The sequence below is a fragment of the Rousettus aegyptiacus genome, unplaced genomic scaffold (assembly GCF_014176215.1).
Source record: "Rousettus aegyptiacus isolate mRouAeg1 unplaced genomic scaffold, mRouAeg1.p scaffold_m13_p_7, whole genome shotgun sequence".
NCBI lineage: Eukaryota > Metazoa > Chordata > Mammalia > Chiroptera > Pteropodidae > Rousettus > Rousettus aegyptiacus.
The window spans coordinates 111,879,126-111,901,003 of record NW_023416310.1 but is presented as its reverse complement, the minus strand read 5'-3'; the positions used below and the strand labels follow the sequence as shown (position 1 = coordinate 111,901,003).

The 21,878-nt window shown below is 45.4% G+C and overlaps 1 protein-coding gene across 5 annotated transcripts in view; it reads left to right on the top strand.

Annotated features, from left to right (window-relative positions):
* Nucleotides 1-1,569: 1,569 nt before the first annotated feature.
* Nucleotides 1,570-21,878, top strand: part of NLRP3 (NLR family pyrin domain containing 3) — a 35,813-nt gene continuing 15,504 nt past the window's right edge. For 3 of the 5 annotated variants that reach the window (XM_016125483.2, XM_016125484.2, XM_016125481.2), the window contains exons 1-6: nt 1,581-3,698; nt 6,667-6,771; nt 7,242-8,997; nt 10,805-10,978; nt 11,985-12,155; nt 13,478-13,648. In XM_016125483.2, coding sequence (XP_015980969.1) covers nt 3,392-3,698; nt 6,667-6,771; nt 7,242-8,997; nt 10,805-10,978; nt 11,985-12,155; nt 13,478-13,648 — 2,684 coding nt within the window. In that variant the 5' untranslated portion in view covers nt 1,581-3,391. Of the gene's footprint in view, nt 3,699-6,666; nt 6,772-7,241; nt 8,998-10,804; nt 10,979-11,984; nt 12,156-13,477; nt 13,649-21,878 lie in introns of all 5 variants that reach the window. The other 2 variants (XM_016125482.2, XM_016125485.2) reach the window with 2 other exon arrangements.

The window sequence follows — 21,878 nt, the reverse complement described above, 5'->3', positions numbered from 1 at the left end:
CATGCAGTGGAGCAGTATTTATCACCGAGAAAGAAAATCCTACCATTTACAATGGCATGAATGGACCTGGAGGGCATTACATTGAGTTAGGTAAGTCCGTCAAAGACAAATACTGTATGATCTCACTTATATGTGGGATCTAAAAGAGTCAAATTCATAGAATGAGAGTAGAGCAGCAGTTACCAAGGGCTGGCTAGGACAAAAGGGGGCTATTAGTCAAAGGCACAGTTTCTATTATAAAGGTGGCTAAGTCCCAGAGATCTACCACACAGCAGAGAGCCTATAGCCAATAATACTGTATTGTGTATTTAATACTTGCTGAAAGGGTGAGGTTTATGTTCAGTGTCTTTAATATACACATACAAGATAAAATGATAAAAATAATTAATAATGAAGATGACGTTGGAGTGAGGCAGGGAAGGGACAAGAGAACTAAATGTTAAATTAAGCTACATTCAGAGACTGCAACATGCTGATTAGCCCTGCAGCCAGGCCAGGAGGACATCTGCAGAACAAAGGAAGGTTTCTGTTGGGATTGCTAACAACCCATTCTCTACAGCTGTGAAGGGGAAACAGGAACCAAGAGTGATTCCCTATGGCTAAAATCACAGGTACCCTCATAGGCTTGGAACTGCCAGAAGGCCTTTCATGCTTCATATTCTTACCTTTTCATGCTACATACTCTTCCCCTTCCTCACTGTATGTCCATATCAAAGGAAATGGGTTAACAAAGTCTTTGAGCTGTAACTCACAGGAACTAAAGAATGACACATAAACGGCATTCCCTGAACTCGTGCTCACTGTCTTTCTCTACGTCCCTCTTAGTTTCTTACTTTCACTGTCCTTCTCAGTGTCTTTCTCTCTCGGTCCCTCTCACTCTCTGCCTCTGAGAGGAGACCACATGCTGTCTGTGGGGTGTTACCCCTTCTTTAATAAACTTTCCTTTTGACTCTAGCTTTGGCCTGTGTGTTGATTCTTTCTACACTCTTCGCCAAAAGATCCTCTTCTTCTCTCAGTGTAGGATTTGGTCTCCCCCCAAATCCAGGAAATTTGTTCGGTCCTGCATCAGGAAGAAACTTTGGGAGGCGATAAATGTGTTTGTGGCTTTGATGGTGATAGTTGCATGGCATGGGTGTATAATTACCTCAATAAAACTACTAAACAACTAACAGGCAATAGAGAGACTTTGCCTGCCAGCCTTTCCCTATAATGTCTTGAGAGAGCATGCTATATGTGGGTCACGCTCTTTATCCTCTGCCTACCAGCTCTGGGGGGATCCCCAACCCATGTCTCTTCTGTTGTCTTGACACTCATGGAGAGTCAGAGGGCACTTGAGTGAACATCAGTGGGTCCCCCCTCCTCACCATAGAGAGACCACACTTCTCTAGCTGCATCCAGGCTCAGCTTTGAGAATACTATTTGTTTGGTTTGGAAAATCCAGAGATGTAACTGTCAGTCTCTGCCTTTGCCTGTGATGCAATCCTGTTCACCCCACACTGCGACCACATCCTTCCTGTCCTGCTGGGCTGCGACAGCTATAAACTCATCAAGTTTCTTCTCGGGCTATTCCTGAGACTGGTGTCTGGGTGAGTCCAGCTCCGTGAGCGTGGTGGCAAGATGGGTCTGGGGAGGCATAGGGACAGTGTTTCCAGAGCCAGAACTTGCCAGCCTCTAACTTTGTCCTTCAACAATGGTTCTGGAAAGTTCTTTTATACTTATCGTTATTCGGGCTCTATGTGTGCAAGCACATGTGTGCGGGAGAGAGTAGGGTGGGGTTTATAGGTTTACAGAGGCAGCAACCTCAGCCCACCCCCAATACTCCAGCAGATTTGCCAAGCATTCCCCAGGGAGCAGTGAGTGGGTGCATAGGAGGAAATGAGCAGCCTTAGAAACCGAGAGACAGAGGAGGCAGAGGTCAGAGTGGAGTGTGCCAGAGTTAGGAATGGAAGGCACGAAGGAGGACTGGCACCCGGATTTGGATGGGGGGACTCGTAAGGTGGGAACAGGTGGATATGCAAAGCTGGTAGATCTGTCTGGAGATGATCCCCCTGTTGCCAAATGCATGAAGAGTTGGACTTGGGCAGCACTGAGGCCAGATATGGAGGCAAGAATTGAAACAGAAGGCTTACGAGCATATTTGGTGTCATGAACATCAAACCCTGGTTGTTATAAGTCGTGGCTTGGAGACTTGTGCTGCTTCTCAGGGTCTCTCCCTCCCGTTAGCCTCAGTTATGGCTCCAGGCAGATGCAGTGCTCTTCCCAGTTCAGTAATATGAAAGGACCAAGCCTCAGACAAAGCCCAAGCCTGGGAGGTATGGCAGAGCCAAAGATGTAGCAGTTGGTTTCTAGTCTTGTGGGCTTGGAGTCTAACCAGGAAAACTGAGTGGGTGAGCGTGGCAGTGAAAGGCTGTGCACACTAAGTGCTGGGAACTCACCTTTGTTATTAACCATGGGGTTCACTGTACCTGATCACATTCGTTTACATCTGGCTGAGATAACAAGCTAAGTGGGGGAGCCCATGGCCTCACACCTTGTTAGGCTGAGAAGAGTGCAGTGTAAAGGGCACCAGCTCAGGAATCCATGAGCCTGGTACAAATCCTGGACTGTCCCTTCCTGGCTCCGAAACTATGGGCCGGCCACTGAGCCTTGCTCAGCCTTATCCTCGGCATCTGCCCTTCATGCCGGTGCACACTCACCCCATGTGGCCTGGTGCAGAGGGGAGCACCGTGAAATGCTGTTGGCCAATGTGACATGCTCATAGTGTCATCGTGAATTTTATGGAGGATGGTGTTCCCCAGGCCCAATACCCTGTCACTGTGGTTTCCAAGGGCTGTTGTGGACCAGTCCCCATGCTCACCCAGGTCCCCTCAAGCCGTAGCCACGGTTGTTCATTTCCTGGCTTTCTTTTGTCCCTCATCCATGTCTCCTTGGGTCAAAAAAGAGCAAAGAACCGGAGTCTTTCAGCAAGAAGGAACTTAGGGACTATTTTCCACACTCTGCCATTTTACAGAGTAGGAAACAGAAGTTGAAGGGTGCTGACACGCTTGCCCAAGGTTGCACAGTGCAGTGGTCAAACAGGCTGAGACCTCAGGCAGCAATGGTTGGTGCAACAGATGTCCATGTGGGCATCTGTGACCCTGCTGGGTGTTTCTCTCCTCAGGGCACCTTTTTTTTCAGGCTCCAACGCTCTCTGGACAGAGCCATGAGGGAACCCTGAGAGTGAAGAGTGCAGTGGCTCGTTTCGCAGGACAGGGTGGAGCTCATCACCACCTGATGATGCTTTCCCTTTTAGTTCCCGAGTTCAAGGTCGGTTAGTTCTCCCCAAGGGCAGACTTTGAAAGAGACTCCAGTCACCCTGGCCACTTCGCCACCCACCTCCTGGCGTGGCCCTATGTCCCCTTCCCAGCCAGGACTAGTGAGCATGGCCAGTGTCCGCTGCAAGCTGGCTCGCTACCTGGAGGACCTGGAGGAAGTGGACCTGAAGAAATTCAAGATGCACTTGGAGGACTACCCACCTCAGAAGGGCTGCACTGCACTTCCGCGGGGCCAGACGGAGAAGGCGGACCCAGTGGATCTGGCCACCCTGATGATTGACTTCAATGGGGAGGAGAAGGCCTGGGCCATGGCTGTGTGGGCGTTTGCTGCCATCAACCGTAGAGACCTGTATGAGAGGGCCAAGAGGGAAGAGCCAGAGTGGGGTGAGTGCAAGGGGGAGAGCTAGAGTGGGATGAGGGATGAGCCAGAGAGTGGTGAGTTTGTGGTGGAGGGGTGTAGGAAGGGAAAGGGGGGCAGCAGGCTTTAAGCTGTGATGAGACACACACGACATGAAGTTGGCCTTCCTAGCTGTTTCTAAGCATGTGGTGCAGCTGTGTGAAGTGTGGTCACATTGTCCAGCCATCTCCAGCAGTCTTGCAGAACTCCACCCCATTAAGCAGCACCCCTGCTCCTCAGCCCCCGTTGACCACCACTTTCTCTCTCCATGTGTTTGACCACTCTTAGGACCTCTCATAAGTGGAATCTTACAGGATTTGTCTTTTAGTGGTGACCGACTTATTTCACTCAGTATCATGTTCTTGAGCTTCATCCATGCTGTTGCATATGACAGCACTTTATTACCTTTTAGGCATGATGGTACGTATATACTGCATTTTGTTTAGCTATCTTACACCACTGGACTTTCAGATTGTTTCTAGCTTTACATTTTTGTGAATGATGTGACTGCAACATGGGTGCAAGAATCTCTTTCAAGCCCCTGCTTTCAATTCTTTTGGGAATGTGTCTGAAAGTGAAATTGCAGGGTTATATAGTAATTCTATGTTTAATTTTTTAAGGAACTGTCACACTGTTCTCTGTAGAGCCGGCACCATTTACCACCACAGTGCACAAAGTTTCCAGTTTCTCCACATCCTTGCCAACACTTATTTTCTGTGTTTTTTTTTTTTTTTTTTTTTGGTAGCCATTCTAAGGGATATGAAATGATGTCTCACTGTGGATTTGATTTGCATTCTCTACTGACTAGTGGCATTGAGTGTCTTTTTATGTCCTTTCTGGCCATTTTTCTTAGAAGCAATGCCATTCAAGCCCTTTTCCCATGTTTTAACTGAGTTTCTTGTTTTTTGTTGTTGACTTCTATAAGCTCTGTGTATATCCTATACATTAACCCCTTATAAGATGTATGGTTTACAAATCTTTTCTCTCATGCCATGGGCTGCCTTTTTCCTCTGTTAATGGTATCCTTTGATGCATCAAACTTTGTATGCTTGTTTTTAGTCATTTTTAAAATTGTTTTGGCTTCTTCCTCTGTCTTCCCCTCACGATAGTGCTATGAGAAGGTGGAAGAAAGCAGTTTGCCATTTTCTAACTCCTTTAGAAACCAAGGTCAGGGCTCGTGTACCCGTGGGGCTCTTCCCTGGTTAGTCCCAATTGATTCAAATCTCTCCTGTGTCTAAAACTTCCTCTAGGTCTCCATCCAGCCACTCATGTGTCTGCCTGCATGGTCAATAAGCTCTAGTCTCAGCCCTCGAGGCCCTGGGGCAAGCGCTCTTCTTATAGAACAATGTGATGTGTGGGGGAAGCCTCTGCCATGGCCATCACTTTGGATGTGGGGGTGGGGGAGGAGGACTTTCTCTTCATTCCTGTGGTGGGGTAAGGTCCTTATTCCTGGCTGGTGTTCTGAGCAAGGGAGGGGCACAGGAGGGCTCCGAGAAATGCACAAGTTCACAGGTGATGAGCTGGTAGAAAGGAACCAGCAGTCAGGAGCAGCGTGGTGAGGCAGGACAGCAGTGTGGGTGTGACAAGGAAAGGGAAATGCTTTGAGGGCATGGGAGGGTGCACGGCAGTGGGAGTTCTAAACATATTGTGTATAATAATGTAATAATAACTGTGGTGGTACTTACATGCTCAGTAACCAACTTAAGGTATAACGATCATAGTTGAAGAAGTAGTTAGCTAAGCACTTTTTATGGATTTTGTTCATTCTTCACAAGAAGCCCACTGATGTCAGCACTTTCAAATGAATTTTCAATTTCATATATTAACTGCAATAAGCCAGTCACAAAAAGACAAATACTGTGTGAACCCATTTTTAAGAGGTCCCTGAAGTCATCAAATTTGCAGAGACAGAAAGTGGTGGTTAAAATGGAAAGTTGTTATTTAATGGATATGGATTTTCAGTTTTACAAGATGAAAGAATTCTGGAGATTGGCTGCCCAGCAATGCGAAGTGGGCTGGAGGTCATGACTGCCTGGGGCTGCTTGCTCGGTGCCAAGGCCAGGACTCAGTGCCAGGCATGTCTTTGGCTGGAGCCTAGCTCCTGGCCACTAGGACATCTTGGCTTCCACATCTGGGTTTTGGGATCCTATTACAATAGCATTTGCACTCAGAATAAGTAGACGCCTAGTTGGAGCCCTTCATCTCTCTCTCAGGTTCCTGACCACTTGAGTTATCTGTACTACATACTTCTGGTGCTTCACTCTTGTTCTACTGTGTGCAGATTTCTCCAAGAAAATGCCTCTATGGGATGTGTGTCATTCAGTGACCGCTTAGATCTGTCGTTCTTAGCTGTGAGCTTGGGTTGGAGCTTTTAAAATGCAGTAGTGCCCGGGACCCATCTCAAATAGGTTAAAAAGGAATCACAGGGTTGGAGTCCTGGGATCAGGTTACTGCGCCACTAGTCAGACATGAACCAGATTGGTTATTCTCACTCTTGAGGACATAGAAGGTGAGTAAGATGGATTCCAGGTGTTTGTGGCCAGGGAGGGATGATTCTGCTGGCCCATGGCCATCGTGGGGAAACTGGGGAGCCTGGGGATGGCCTCAGCACCAGAGGACCAAAGGGACAGTGACTAAGACATACAAAGAGAAGAGAAACCTACCTGCTGCACATGTTTGCTGGTTGATTTCTGGGCCTGGGAGAGAGATGTTGAGACTGCATTCAGTGAGGACGCAATGCTCAGAGGTTAGATGGACGCCATTCCTTTAAAATTAGGGCTGCAAGACACTCCCACTGGACCTCTGGCTACAGAGTTGTCATCCACATCTGAGCCCTATTTTGATTTGAGAGATATCCAGGTAGGTTCGTTTGACCTTTGCCAGGTGTTGGGTCTCAATTACATCCCCTTAGTCAGGAGTCCTGGTTTTTAACATTTTTTTTTCTTTTATTTTCAGATAACTCATATGTTTCTGTGGTATGCCGGGCAGAAAGCCTTGAAGAGGAGTGGATGGGCTTGTTGGGGTACCTTTCCAGAATCTCTATTTGTCAAAAAAAGAAAGGTGAGCATGGGGGTGGTGCTCACAATTGGGTTTGGGAGGCACTGTGAGTCTGGGAAGCTGGCCGCCCTACATGCTCCCGCTCCTTTGGGTGTGAAGGCCTGCCTTGGGAAATCAGCTATAGCCAAACACATGAGGACATGTGTCCCTGGCTCCTGGCAGCTCCTTGGAAAACATGGAGTGTTTTGGATTTTAAAAGTCATGGGCTGCAGACTACCTAAAGAAGTATGACTGAATAAGAGGGATTTCTGGCCATGGGCAGTGCACAAAGAATTTGCAGTTCTTCCACTCACTGTGCGTGGGAAGATTCTGCCGCCCCAGATTCTCTGGGTCCCTCCATACCCTGGTGGTGGGAAGGAACCGCACCTCCCACTGCTTAGTTCCAGTCGCTACTCCCCATGGAGCGCAGGCCAGGTGGCCAGGTGGATGTGCTTGGGCTTCCCCCAACATCTAACTTTCTGTCTCCACCATAGATTACTGTAAGAAATACAGGAAACACGTGAGAAGCAGGTTCCAGTGTATCGAAGACAGGAATGCCCGTCTGGGTGAAAGCGTGAACCTTAATAAGCGCTATACCAGGCTGCGTCTCATCAAGGAGCACCAGAGCCAGCAAGAGCGAGAGCACGAGCTTCTGGCCATTGGTGAGTCCTTGGCCGTGACGCGAGACAGTCCTGTGAGCTCCATGAGCTTGGAGCTGCTGTTCGAGCCTGAGGACCAACATGCTGAGCCCGTGCACACGGTGGTGCTCCAGGGCTCGGCGGGCATTGGGAAGACAATCCTGGCCAGAAAGATCATGCTGGACTGGGCGTCAGAAAAGCTCTACCAGGACAGGTTCGACTATTTGTTTTACATCCACTGCCGGGAGGTGAGCCTCGGGATGCGGAGGAGCCTGGGGGACCTGATTGTCAGCTGCTGCCCTGACCCCAATCCGCCCATCAGCAAGATTGTGAGAAAGTCAGGCAGGATCCTGTTCCTCATGGATGGCTTCGACGAGCTGCAAGGTGCCTTCGATGAGCACACAGAGGCACTCTGCACCGACTGGAGGAAGGTGGAGAGGGGAGATGTCCTGCTGAGCAGCCTCATCAGGAAGAAATTGCTCCCTGAGGCCTCTCTCCTCATCACCACGAGGCCTGTGGCACTAGAGAAGCTGCAGCACCTGCTGGACCATCCGCGGCACGTGGAGGTCCTGGGTTTCTCAGAAGCCAAGAAGAAAGAGTACTTCTTTAAGTATTTCTCAGATGAGCAGCAAGCCAGGGAGGCCTTCAGGTTGACGCAGGAGAATGAGGTCCTGTTCACCATGTGCTTCATCCCCCTAGTCTGCTGGATTGTGTGTACTGGGCTGAAGCAGCAGATGGACAGTGGCAAGGGCCTTCCACAGACGTCCAAGACCACCACTGCTGTGTACACTTTCTTCCTCTCCACTTTGCTGCAGTCGCGGGGAGGCCGCCAAAAGCGCCCCATCTCTGCCAACCTGCGGGGCCTCTGCTCGCTGGCCGCAGATGGGATCTGGAACCAGAAGATCCTGTTTGAGGAGGGGGACCTCAGGAGCCACGGCCTGCAGAAGGCAGATGCATCCGCATTCCTGAGGGTGAACCTGTTCCAGAAGGAAGTGGACTGCGAGAAGTTCTACAGCTTCATCCACATGACCTTCCAGGAATTCTTCGCTGCCATGTACTACCTGCTGGAGGAGGAGCAGCACGGGGTGGGGGATGAGTCAAAGGGGCCTTTGGAGCCTCCCAACCGGGACGTGACAGTCCTTCTTGAAAACTACGGCAAATTTGAAAAAGGCTACTTGATTTTTGTCGTCCGCTTCCTCTTTGGCCTTATAAACCAGGAGAGGACATCCTACTTGGAGAAAAAGCTGAGTTGTAAGATCTCCCAGCAAATCCGACTGGAGCTGCTGAAGTGGATTGAGGCCAAAGCCAAGGCGAGGACCCCACAGATCCAGCCCACACAGCTGGAGCTGTTCTACTGCCTGTATGAGATGCAGGAGGAGGGCTTTGTGCGCAGGGCCATGGGCCACTTCCCCAGGGTCGAGGTCAGCCTCTCTACCAGGATGGACCACGTGGTTTCTTCCTTCTGCATAGGGAACTGTCACAACATGGAGTCGCTGTCCCTGAGGCTGCTCCATGACTCACCCAAAGAGGAGGAGGAGGAGGAGGGGGACGGGGGCTGCCCTAGTGTTGGCCAGTGCGTCCTCCCAGACCCTCACTCAGCCTCTTCTTGTAGGTAAGGAGATGACCCAGGCAGGGGGCCCAATTCTCTGCCTCCTGGCCCCCTTCTCTCAACTCCCCGCCCTCTCCCCCCTGCTCAGCCATCTTTCAGTGCAGCTGCCACAGCTACACAGTAATGCCACCCCCACTGCTAGAGGAGCCTTCATTGTCAGAATGACTAGCAGAAGAAGGGCAGGTGGAGCAGTGGCAGGAGAGAAAAGCCAATGAAACAACAAGCTAATGTGTAGTGGATGCCAACTCAGCACAAGGGGCCAAGTGGGGTAGAAAGCTGAGTGAAACATCTGTGAAGCCAAGTTGCTGTAACTCTCTTGGGGTTTCTATGTGTCAACACCTGAGGAGTGGGCCCCCGGAGGCTGTCCCAGGAACAGAGGACAGAGACCCTTAGTGCTGAGTCTGTGGGGTTGCCATGGGAGTGGGTCTGAGCCTGCAGTGAGGGGCTGGCGGGATGAAGCTGAGTGCAGGTGAAGGCAGGACAGCGGGGTCTGTGAGAATAGGTTACCAGCATAGTCTGAGGAAGATTGTGTGTAGGAGCCCATGGGAGGGACACACAGCTTCATTGGCACAAACAAAACCAGGGACATCGAAGGCAGTTGGGCAAGAAAGGAGAACACTCCTGTTTTTGCAGCCAGTCAGTCACCCGTTAGGCTCTGTTCCCTTACTCGCTGGGGCTGGAAGCCAGCTGCTCTGGGGATAGTGAAGCAAGAAGTGGCTACAGGGAGCTGCCCCAGCTGCAGTGGTTGAGGGAAGATGGAGCTCTGTGGGTGCATGGGTTGACCTCTGTGAGAGACAGCAGACATGGGACAGAAGAAAGGAGAGCAGGGGCCAGGTCTCCTGTGAGGCAGTCTTCAGTTCTCCTCTCTGCCTCCCTCTGCAGGGGCGGGAGAGCCATCAAGGACACCTCTGGCTTCAGTGGTGGCTAGGAGACCAGTTCAATTGTAGGGAGGGCTGGGAACACAGGCAGAGTGCCTTGACTCATGAGGGAGCTGGTCTTGGGAATGGAGTGTGGGGTGAGGAGTGAGGGCACATGGACCAGGAGCTATAGGTTCAGGATGGGATGGGCTAGCGGGGTGGATCTCTGAGAGGAATAACCCAGAATAGCTAGAAAGCAGATGGAAGAGGCAGACAGAGAGAGTGAGTGAGAGGAGGGGGCAGACCCACTCACTGGAGCTCAAAAAGCAAGGCGACAAAAGAGGGGCTGCCCAACACCCAGGCTGTGAGAGGCTCACAGAGACTCTGAGTGACTCTTGATGGCAGCTGTTTCCCTGAGGGCAGCGCTAGTGTTCTGTGTTCTAGAGCCTTCCCAGGGCCAGTGGCATGAGCGTCCACCCTATGTCTGATAGAAGAGCAGAATCAGCCCTAGTCCTGTGGTGTCAGAAACTGCATTTTAACAAGCGCTGAACATGGGACTCATAGGAGCTGCTAGAGACATAGACATTCCTGGCCCACTGTGGCCTGGCCTTGGGGTTCTGGGAGTGCCTCTGCTGCCCATGAGTAGCCAAGGTGAAAATCAGTCTCTGGACCCCTTAGCAGAGTGTCCAGAGTCACGGAGGACAGAGGAGGACACCTGCGGGAGTGGCCGGAGGGTGTTCGTGGCCAGCCAAGGTTACAGGCTTACACCCCCTACCCTGGTGTGCAGGACACCTTTTCCATTTCTCAGTGGTCAGTATGCACTACTGTGACTCATTTCTTCATCCCTGGGGGGGGCCTTTGTCTCAACTGGTATCAGCCACCGCTGGCCTTTGGCCCCTCGTTGTTCTAACAGACTGATGCTTCTCTCCTTCTTTCTCCCTTCCTGTTTCCAGATTGATGAACTGCTGCTATGCTCCTTCCAGCTTTTGTCAGGGCCTCCTGTCTGTCCTGAGCACCAATCAGAGCCTCACTGAGCTAAACCTCAGTGACAACACTCTGGGGGATGCAGGGATGAAGGTGTTATGTGAGATGCTCCAGAATCCTGGCTGTAGGATTCAGAGACTGCGGTAAGACCCTCAGTGTGTATGCACATGTGCACATGTGTACATGTGTGTGTGTGCATATGTACACACATGTGAGTGTGTGTCTGTGTGAGAGAGAGTGAGAGTGCTGGAGGAAGACCTTGTGGGTCACATCAGTGGCCTCTGTATCCCAGGGCAGCCACAACAACGTATCATACCCTCGGGGCTCAAACAACAGAAATTTGTCTCACATCCAGGAGGCTGGAAGTCCAAGGTAGAGGTGTCTGCAGGGCTGGCTTCTTCTGTGGCCTCGCTTCTTAGGTGTGGATGACCGTGTTCTCTGTACCCTCATGTGATCGTTCTGTGTGTGTTGGATGTCTTCCCCTTATGAGGACATAAGTCACATTGGACCAGACCACCCTCATGGCCTCATTTTACCCTTAACAGCCTTGGTCCTGGCTGTTAAGCCTTCAACACGTGAATATTTATGTGGGAGACACAGTTCTGCATCGAAGGAGTGAAAGGCAGAATGCATCATAGGCCGGCTGTTTGGGAAGCATTAGATGGAGAAGAATGAAGGAGAACTGAAATTAAGTCATTTTTCAGTGGTGTGACAAAAAAAGTGTGGCCTTCAAGGCCATGCTCGCAGATAAGCCTCTGAGAGTGTTGCCATACCTGACGAGGGCCACCTGGGCTGGGATCCATCAGAAACCTTGGTACAGATTGAATTGTCACAGGGTAGCTTTATTACAGAAATGCTTGTTTTGAGCCACACGATGGCTGGCTGCCATCTATGGAGGGTACTCAGTGACAGGCTCAGCAATGGTGGCCTCACTGTGAGCTGGCAAGCCTGACAGCCACCTGCCCTGCTTGTCCTTGGCTGTGTTTGGGAGTCCTGATAAGACAATGCTCTCACGGAACCTTCGCTGTGGCTTTCCCTCTGTAACATGTATGCACAGTGGCCTGGCCCATGCTGAAAGCAAGCACAGGGCGGAGGGCAGTGCCGCACCTACATGTTCTGACGCTTCCTGCCTCTGTGCTTGGCACACAGGTTGAGGCGCTGTTGTCTTTCCCATCGGTGCTGCTTCTACATTTCCTCCACCCTCAGCAGCAACCAGACACTGGTGGAACTGGACCTGAGCCACAACAGCCTGGCTGACTGCGGGGTCAGACTTCTGTGTGTGGGGCTGAGGCACGTCTTTTGCAACCTGAGGAAGCTCTGGTGAGTCTGACCTGACGCCCCTCATGAGCACGAGCTGTGGCTCCAGTGAGTCCCATAGACTGGCTGCTCCACATCCCACTGTCACCTCTAGGTTTTTGGTAGTAACTCTTGCAATCAGTGTTTGCTGTGGGGAAAGCCACATCCCAAGCCCTGGAGGGGACTCAGAGAAAGAAATCAGATTGCTTTAAGGTGGTCGCAGCCTACCTGAAAATAAAACTAGTGTGACAAACTCTAGAAGGGCCTGAGGTCTTTGTGACAAACCTTTGGTCTCCACGCAAATGGGAAAAGTGGTGCTAACTTCACGCAGACACGAAGGTCTACACAGCCCTTCACTGAATGCTTCTGGGGGACTTAAATTTTGAAAAAGAGAAGAAAACACTTGAAAACATAAGGCCAATTTACACCCATTAGGATGGTTATTATAAAACAAAACAGAAAACAACAAGTGTTAGTTAGAATGTGGAGCAAGTGGAACCATCGTGCACCGTTGGTGGAAGTGTAAAATGGTGCAGCTGCTGTGGAAAACAGTTTGTCAGTTTCTCAAAAAATTAGACATAGAGTTACTATATGACCCAGCAATTCTACTGCTGGGTATGTATCCGAGGAGTTGAAATCAGGCACTCTAGCACTTAACCGTGTCCACAACTGTGTTATTCACAGAAGCCAAAATTTAGAAATAACCCAAAGGTCCATCTGTGGAAGGATGGGCTAACATATGTGGTGTCTACACACATATGGCCCTACAAGGCAATCCTGAAATGCATGGCAGCCTGGGAAGACCATGAAGACATTTTGCTGAGAGAAATAAACCAGATACAACAGGACACATCATGCGTGACCTGTTTACATAGATGAGGGCACTAGAGGGGTCAGTTTCACAGAGACAGGGAGTGGTGGGTGGTGCAGGGGCTGGAGCGGGGTGGGGACAGGGTGGGAATAACTGTTTAACCAGGACAGAGTTTCAATTCCTGATGATGAGAAAGTTCTGGGGATGACTAGTGATGATGGATGCACAGCAGTGTGAATGCACTGAATGGGCTGAACCGTTCCCTTAAAATTGGCTACAATGTAAATTTTAGATCTGTCCTGTACATTCACCACAGTACAAATCAATGTAGGGAGCCAGAAGATGCATTGCCATGGACTTAGAAGGTTTTTACTTGCTATTACACAAGCAGAAAAGGAAGTACAGTTAATGCAGAGCTTGTATGCACTCTTCCTGTGTGGGGACTGGACTAGAGGGGTGACAGGACAAATGCTTTCTCGACCCATAGCAGAGAGGGTGAGAGAGGTGTGGTGACACTCTGCCATCTCTGTGGAAGGTTGGTCAACTGCTGCCTCACATCGGCGTGCTGTGTGCACCTTGCATCGGTCCTGAGCACTAGCCAGTCCCTGACCAGGCTCTACTTGGGGGAAAATGCCCTGGGAGACTTGGGAGTGGGAATCCTGTGTGAATCAGCAAAGCGTCCACAATGCAGCCTGCAGAAACTGGGGTAAGTCTCTTCACATCTCAGCGGAAAGACAAACAATGCCATCATTGTTCTTGGGGATGCATTGTTTGGCATGCCTGGGCGGGTGCTGCTCTGGGAAAGGTTACTCGGGTTGAGAACAAAGGGGACCGTATCCCAGGGGGGTCATGAGCTACTGCCTCCTGCTAGAAGCTGCTTATGGCCACTGGTTTGGGGTTTCTGCGCAGACAGAAACTGCAGACACTTGCATCCCATAAATCTTTTTGAATTAGTTTTCCCAGAAGTGGAATTCCTGGGTCCTACTTTGTCTCTTGTTATAGCCTTTTTTTAAAAGTCTATTTTGTCTGGTAAAAGTATTGCTACCCTATCTCCCCCCATCCCCATTTTCATGAAATATTTTTTTCTATCCTTTTACTTTCAGTCTGTGTGTATCTTTCCATCTGAAGTGAGTCTCTTATAGGCAGCATTTGTAAGAGTCTTGTTTTCTTCTTCATTTAGCCACCCTATATTGTTTGATTGGAGAATCGAATCATTTACATTTAAAGTAATTGCTGACAGATATGTGCTTATTGTAACTTTACTGTTTATATTCTTCTTTTTTTTTCTTTTTCTTCTCAAAGAAGTCCCTCTAACATTTTTTTAAAATAGTGGTTTGGTGATTCAGCTTTTTCGTGTCTGGGAAGTTCTTTATCTGTCCTTCAAGTCTAAATGATAGCTTTGCTGGATAGAGTAATCTTGGTTGTAGGTCCTTATTTTTCATCCCTTTGAATATTTCCTGCCAATCCCTTCTGGCTGCAAAGTTTCTGTTGAGAAATCGGCTGAAAGTCTTATGGAAACACTCTTGTAGGTAATTAACTGCTTTTCTCTTGCTGCTTTTAAGATGCTCCGTTTGTCTTTAAACTTTGGCATTTTAATGATGATGTGTCTTGGTGTAGGGCTCTTCGGATTCATCTTGTTTGGGACTCTCTGCTCTTCCTGGGCATGTATGTCTATTTCTTTCACCATGTTAGGGAACTTTTCAGTCATTATTTCTTGAAATAGGTTTTCGATTCCTTGCTCTCACTCTTCTCCTTCTGGTACCCCTATGATACAAATGTTGGTACACTTGATGCTGCCCCAGAGGCCCCTTAGACTATCTTCATATTTTTTGGATTCCTTTTTCTTGTTGCTGTTCTGATTGGGTGTTTTCTGCTGCATTATCTACTAAATCGCTGATTAAATCCTCTGCTTCATATTGTATTCATTTCTGACTGGATCTTTTTATGTTTTCTATCTCCATTTTTATGTTTCCTATCTCTTTGTTGATGTTCTCACTAAGATAGTTCAACGTTTTTATAACTAGTGTTTTGAACTCTGCATCTAGTAGATTTCTTGTCTCCACTTTGTTTAGTTCTTTTTCTGGAGCTTTGTTATGTTCTTTCATATGAGATATGTTTCTTTGTCTTCCCATTACGGCTGCCTCCTTGTGTTTGTTTTTATGTATTAGGTAGGTCTGCTATATCTCTCGGGCTTATGCAGTAGGTGTCCTGTGGGGCCCAGTGGCACAGTGTGTCTTTTGTGTAGGTTGTGTGTGTCCTCTTGTAGTTGAGACTAGGTTGCTGTTTGCACATCAGTGGGAAGGACTGACCCTTGGGCTGATTAGTTGTGATGACTAGCCAGGACCAGTGGAGAAGCTGTTTTACAGGAGCTGGCCTTGTGGAGCAGGATTTGTTTCTGCAGGTCTCTGGTGCCTAGTGAGTCTGTCCTTTGGGTGTGTCATTTGTGGTGGTGATTGGGTGGTACTCTGGTTTGATCTGAAGCTAGCCACCAGGTGTGTTGGTTTTGGAGCCTCTTGGGAGGAATTCTGGTGCAGACCAAGGTCAGCTGCTGCCTGCACCCTGCCTGGGGCCATTTGGTATGAGTTACGAAGGGATCTTCAAATAGTTACCACTTGTGCTAGGCTTGGAGGTGACTGAAAGAGGCTAAGCTGTGAACCAAGGCTGGCTGCAACTAGTGCAGAGCTTGCGGCTGGCTGCTCAGCAAGAGGTACAGGGCACACTGAAGTCAGATGCTGCTTGTTTGGTTTTTGTGAACTTTTGAGAGATTTTAAGAAAGTCAGCAGCATAAGTCAAGACAGGCCATTTGTATGAAAAATCCACTGGAAGTGGCTTGGGTGGCCCACACTTTGGGAGGGGCAGGGTCTCACGGAATCAACAGGGAGGGGCTAACGGTGTTAACCAGGTTGATGGAGACCCAGATGTGGTGCTCACCAGTGTGCGCAGGCTGGATAGGGGGAGGGCTCAACAAAAGAGCAATTGCCTCTACTAGCTCTCGTGCCTGGGAAAAAGCTACCCTTTCAGCCTTCACCCAGAACCCAGGCAATACAGTTCCTCCCTGTATATTCCTGGCACCTTCTTAGCTGCTGCTCCAGAGCTGGAGCTCAGAGCAAGTGAGTCCTTCAGTGAGTAAGTCTGCATACTAGCTCTTTAAGAGGAATACCTGGGACTTTAGCTGTTTTTCCTCTCACTTAGCTAAGATTCCCACTGGTTTTCATAGCCAGAAGTTCTGGGGACTCTTCTTTTTGGCACTGAAGTCCTGAGATGGGGAGCCTGGTGTGGGGCTGGGACCCCTCACTCCTCAGGGGGGACCTCAGCAGCTGAGAGACCCCTCCTGATTCTCAAGCACCACACATAGGTGTGGGACCAGATCATTTTGAGCCTCTGCCCCTCCTACCAATCTAGACATGGCTTCTGTGTATCCTTAGTTGTAGGACTTCTGGTCAGCTAGACTTCAGGTGGTACTCAATGATGTTTGTTCTGTAGTTTATTTGTAATTCTGATGTGGTCATGGAAGGGTAGTGGTGAGCACAGCATTTACCTGCTTTACCATCTCAATTGGAACTTGTGTATAATCTTTTAAATGTATTGCTGAATTTGATTTGCTAATGGTTGAAGATTTTTGAATATATGTTCATTAGGGATATTGGCCTATAATTTTGTTTTTCTAATGTCTTAGTCTGGTTTTGGAAGCAGGGCAATGATGGCCTTGTAAAAAGAGCTTGGGAGCTTTCTTTCCTCTTGAGTTTTTTGTAACAGTTTGAGAAGGATAGCATTTAAGTCTGTTTTGAGTTATTTTTTTTCCAAGTTATTTTTCTGTGAACAGTATAAGATCAGTGTCCAGATTCTTCTTCTACTTTTTTTTTTTTATTTATTTGTTTGTTTGCAGGTGGATATTGTTACATCACCATTTGTTGAAAAGACTGTCATTTTTCCATTGTATTGCCCTTGCTCCTTTGTTAAAGATCAGTTGACTATATGTGTATCTATTGCTAGGCTCCCTGTTCTGTTCCATTAATCACTTTATCTATTCTTTTACCCATCCCACAGTGTCATCATTGCTGTTGCTTTATAGCAAGTATTAGATTTGGATAGTGTCAGTCCTCCAAATTCATTCTCCTTCAATAATGTGTTGGCAATTCTGTTTCTTTTGTCCTTCATTCTTTTGAATGAATTTGTCAAAACACACGCACATACACAAACTTTCTGGGATTTTGATTGTGACTGTATTAAATTACAGATCAAGTTCAGCAGTACTGACATCTTGACAATATGGTCTTCCTATTCATGAACATGGAATATCTATCCATTTATTTACCTCTTTTTTGAAATCTTTGATCAGTTTTGTATTTTCCTCATGTAGATCTTGTACATATTTTGTTAGATTTATACTTAAGTATTTTATGTTTTGGGGGTACTGATAAAAATGGCATTGTGTTTTATTTCAGATTCTACTTGCTTATTGCTCGTATATAAAAAGTGATTGATTTTTGCATATAAACCTTGTATCCTACAGCCTCACTATAATAGTTTTTTAATTCTATGAACTTTTTTTGTCATTTTCTCAGATTTTCTACATAAAAGTTCATGCCATCTTCAAAAAAAATAGACAATTTTATTTCTTCCTTACCAATCTTTATACCTTGTATTATTGTTCCTGTTTTCATTGTATTGTATTAGTTAAGACTTCCAGTCTGATAAAGAAAAGAAGTGGTGAGGGCAGACTTCCTTGGCTTGTTCCTGATCTGAGTGGGAAGCTTTGGGTTTCTTACCACTAAGTATTCTCTTAGCAGTAGGTTTTTTGTTGATAAACAGTATTAACTTGAAGAAGTTCCCCTCTGTTCCTAGTTTGCTGAGTGCTTCCATCATAAATGAGTATTGGTTTGTCAAAGCTTTTTCTACTTTTAGTGATATGATCATGTGATTTTTTTCTATAGTCCGTTGATATGATAGATTCTATTTATTTGTTTATTTTTAAATTAAACTTATTGGGGGTAGTATTGGTTAATAAAATCATACAAGTTTCAAGTGCATGATTTAATAATATATCATTTGTATATTATCACCCAAAGTCAAATCTTCTTCTGTCACCATATATTTGACCCCCTTTACCCCTTATCTAACTCCTCTCACCCGCAGTTCCCTCTGGTATCCTCTAAACTGTTGTCTGTATCCATGAGTCTCTGTTAGTTTGTCTTGTTTGTTGCCTTCAGTTTTATATCCAACATGAGTGAAATCATATGGTTCTCAACTTGTTCTGACTTATTTCACTTAACATGGTAATCTCGAGATCCATCCATATTGTCACTAATGGCAGTATTTTGTTTTTTCTAATGCCCAGCAACATTTATTGATGGAAGAGGCTTTCCTTTCTCCATTGCAGGTTTTTGGCTCTTTTGTCAAAAATTATTTAGCCATGTATATGGAGGTTTTGTTTCATTGGACTGTATGTCTGTTGTTCAGTCACTACAATGATGTTTTGATTATTGTCACTTTGTAGTATAACTTGAAGTCAGGGAGAGTGTTACTTCTGGCCTTGTTCTTTTTTCTCAGGATAGCTTTGGCTATTCAGGGTCTTTTGTGATTCCATACAAATCTGATGACTTTTTGTTTTCTTTAAAAAAATGCCATTGGGATTTTGATGGAGATTGTGTTAAATCTGTATATTGCTTTGTGTAATATGACTATGTTAAATATGTTGATTCTTACAATTTATAAATGTGAAATATCTTTCCATTTCTTTGTGTCTTCTTCAATTTCTTTTAATAGTATTTTATAGTTTCCAGTGTCTAGGTCCTTCACATGCTTTGTTAGGTTTATTCTTAGGTATTTCATTCTTTTTGTTGCAATTGCAAAATAAAATTTTAAATTTCTTTTTCTGAGATTTTATTCGTTAATGTGGTATATCATATTAATTGATTCGTAGATAGTCAGCCAAACTTGCACTCTAGGAATAAATTCCACTTGATCATGGTGTATGATCTTTTGAATATATTGCTGAATTCAGTTTGTTAATATTTCATTGAGGATTTTTGCATCTATGTTTGGTGGGGATATTGGCCTATAATTTTTAGTTTTTGTAATATCTTTGTCAGGTTTGGAATCAGGGTAATCATGGCCTCATAAAATGAGTTTGGGAGTCTTCCCTCTTGAATTTTTTGGAATAGTTGGAGAAAAAAGAGGTGTTAATTCTTCTTTGAATGTTTGCTAAAATTCACCTGTAAAGTCATCTTGTTAGGACTTTTTTGGGAGTTTTTTGATATTTGATTCGATTTTGTTAGTAGTAATAGGTCACTTCATATTTTCTGTTCCTTCTTGACTCAGGGTCGGAAGATTGTGTGTTACTAGTAATGTATCCATTTTTTTTTTCATATTGTCCAATTTGTTAGAAGGGAATTTGCTTATGGTATTTTTTTTTTTTTTTTATAATCCTTTGTATTTCTGTGAAGTCAGTTGTCACATCTCTTTCATTCCTGATTTTATTTATGTGGATCCTCTCTTTTTTTTTTCTTGGAGAGTCTGGTTAAAGGTTTATCAATTTTATCTTTTCAAAGAACAAGCTCTTTGTTTTATTGATATTTTATATTGTTTTTGAGACCCTATTTTATTTATTTCCATTCTGATTTTATTATTTCCTTCCTTCAAATCACTTTAGGCTTTGTTTGCTGTTCTTTTCTAGTTTCTTTAGGTGTAAGGTTATATTGTTTATTTGAGATTTTTCTTGTTTCTTAATGTAGACCTGTATTGCTATTAATTTTCCTCTTAGGATTTCTCTCCCTATGTCCCATAGATTTGAGTCATTGTGTTTTCATTTCCATTTGTCTCAAGGTATCTGGTGATTTCTTACTTGATCTCATTGTTTACCCATTCATTGTTTAGTAATGTGTTGTTTCACTTCTATGTGTTTGTGTTTTTTTCAGGTTTTTTTTTGTAATTGATTTTTAGTTTTATAACATTGTGGTCAGAGAATATACTTGATATGATTGCAATCTTAAATTTATTGAGACTTGTTTTGTGGCCCAACATGTGGTCTGCCTTGGAAAATGTTCTGTGTGCACTTGAGAAGAATGTATATTCTACTGCTTTGGGGTGAAATGCTCTAAAAATATCAATTAAATCCATCTAGTCTAGTATGTCATTTAAGGCCACTATTTCCTTTGTTGATTTTCTGTCTGGAAGCTCTGTCTATTGTTGTTAATGGGGTGTTAAAGTCCTTTACTATGAGTGTATTACTGTTGATCTCTCCCTTTAAGTTGGCCAATATTTGCTTTATCTATGTAGGTACCCCTATGTTGAGTGTATAAACATTTTCTAGTGTTACATTCTCTTGTTCAATTGATTCCTTTATCATTATGTATTGTCCTTCTGTGTCTCATAGTATTGCCTTTGTTTTAAAGCCTATTTTGCCTAAAATATTTTTTTCCATACCTTTACTTTCAGTATGTGTGTCTTTTGATCTGAAGTGGTTCCCTTGTAGGCAATACATGTTTTTTTTTTTTCTACCCTTTAGCTATGCTATGTCTTTTATTATATTATTTAATATTATTTGTGCCTACATAAATAATATGTCATCCTAGGTGGTCCCCCATCCAAGTACTAACCAGGTCTGACCCTGCTTAATTTCCAAGATCAGACATTGGGCTTGTTCAGGGTGGCATGGCAATAGACTATGGACCATGGCTCCACTGGGACATGAACCCAGGACCTTCTGCGTATAAAGAAGACGTGCTAACTGCTACACTATGCAACCACATCTGCTATGCTATGTCTTTTGATTAGAGCATTTAATCCATTTCCATTTAAAGTGATTATTGGTAGGTACATAGTTATTTACATTTTATTATTTATATTATGTTTTTCTTTCTTCTTCTTACAGAAGTCCCTTTAACATTTCTTGTTATACTGGTTTGGTGGCATTGAACTCGTTTTACTTTTTCCTCTTTAAGAAAGTGTTTATCTCATCTTCAATTTTAATTGATAGCCTTGCTGGGTAGAGTAATCTTGGTTTTAGGTCCTTATTTTTCATCACTTTGAATATTTCATGCCATTCTCTTCTGGCCTGCAAAATTTCTGTTGAGAAATCAGCTGACAGTCTTATGGGAGCTTCCTTGTAGGTAAATATCTTCTTTCCACTTGCTGTTTTAAGATTCTGTCTTTATATTTAATTTTGGCATTTTAATGATGATGTGTCTTGGTGTAGGGCTCTTTGGATTCATCTCGTTTAGGACTTTCTGTGCTTCCTGGGTTTGTATTTCTATTTTCCTCGCTAGGTTAGGAATGTTATCTATCATTATTTCTTGAAATAGTTTTCAATTCCTTACTCTCTCTCTCTTCTCCTTCTGGTACCCCTACAATGTGAATGTTGGTATGCTTGACTCTGTCCCAGAAGCTCCTTAAACGATCCTTATTTTTTTTTTAGTTCTGTGTGTGTGTGTGTGTGTGTGTGTGTGTGTGTGTGTGTGTGTTGCTGTCTGGGTATTTTCTATTACCTTATCTTCCAAATCACTAATTCAGTCCTCTGCTTCATCTAATTTATTGCTGATTCCTTCTAGTGCATTCTTTATTTCAGATATTGCATACTTCATTTTTGACTATTTATTATGGTTTCTTTATGCTTCCTATTCTTCTGTTGAAGTTCTCACTGAGATATGTATTCTTTCCTTAAGTTCATTAGGCATCTTTATAACCAGTGTTTTGAGTTCTGTATCTGGTAGGTTGCTTACCTTCATTTTATAAAATTCGTTTTCTGGACTTTTCTCCTGTGGTTCCTTTTGAGACTTATTATTTTGTCTCCTGATTGTTCTGCCTCTCTGTGTTTATTTCTACATATTAGGTAGATCTGCTACACCTCCCCGTCTTGCCAGGTGGCCTTATGTAGGTGCCCTGTGTTGCTCAGTGGTGCATTCTCCCTAACGACCTGCACCTGGTGCCGCAGGTGT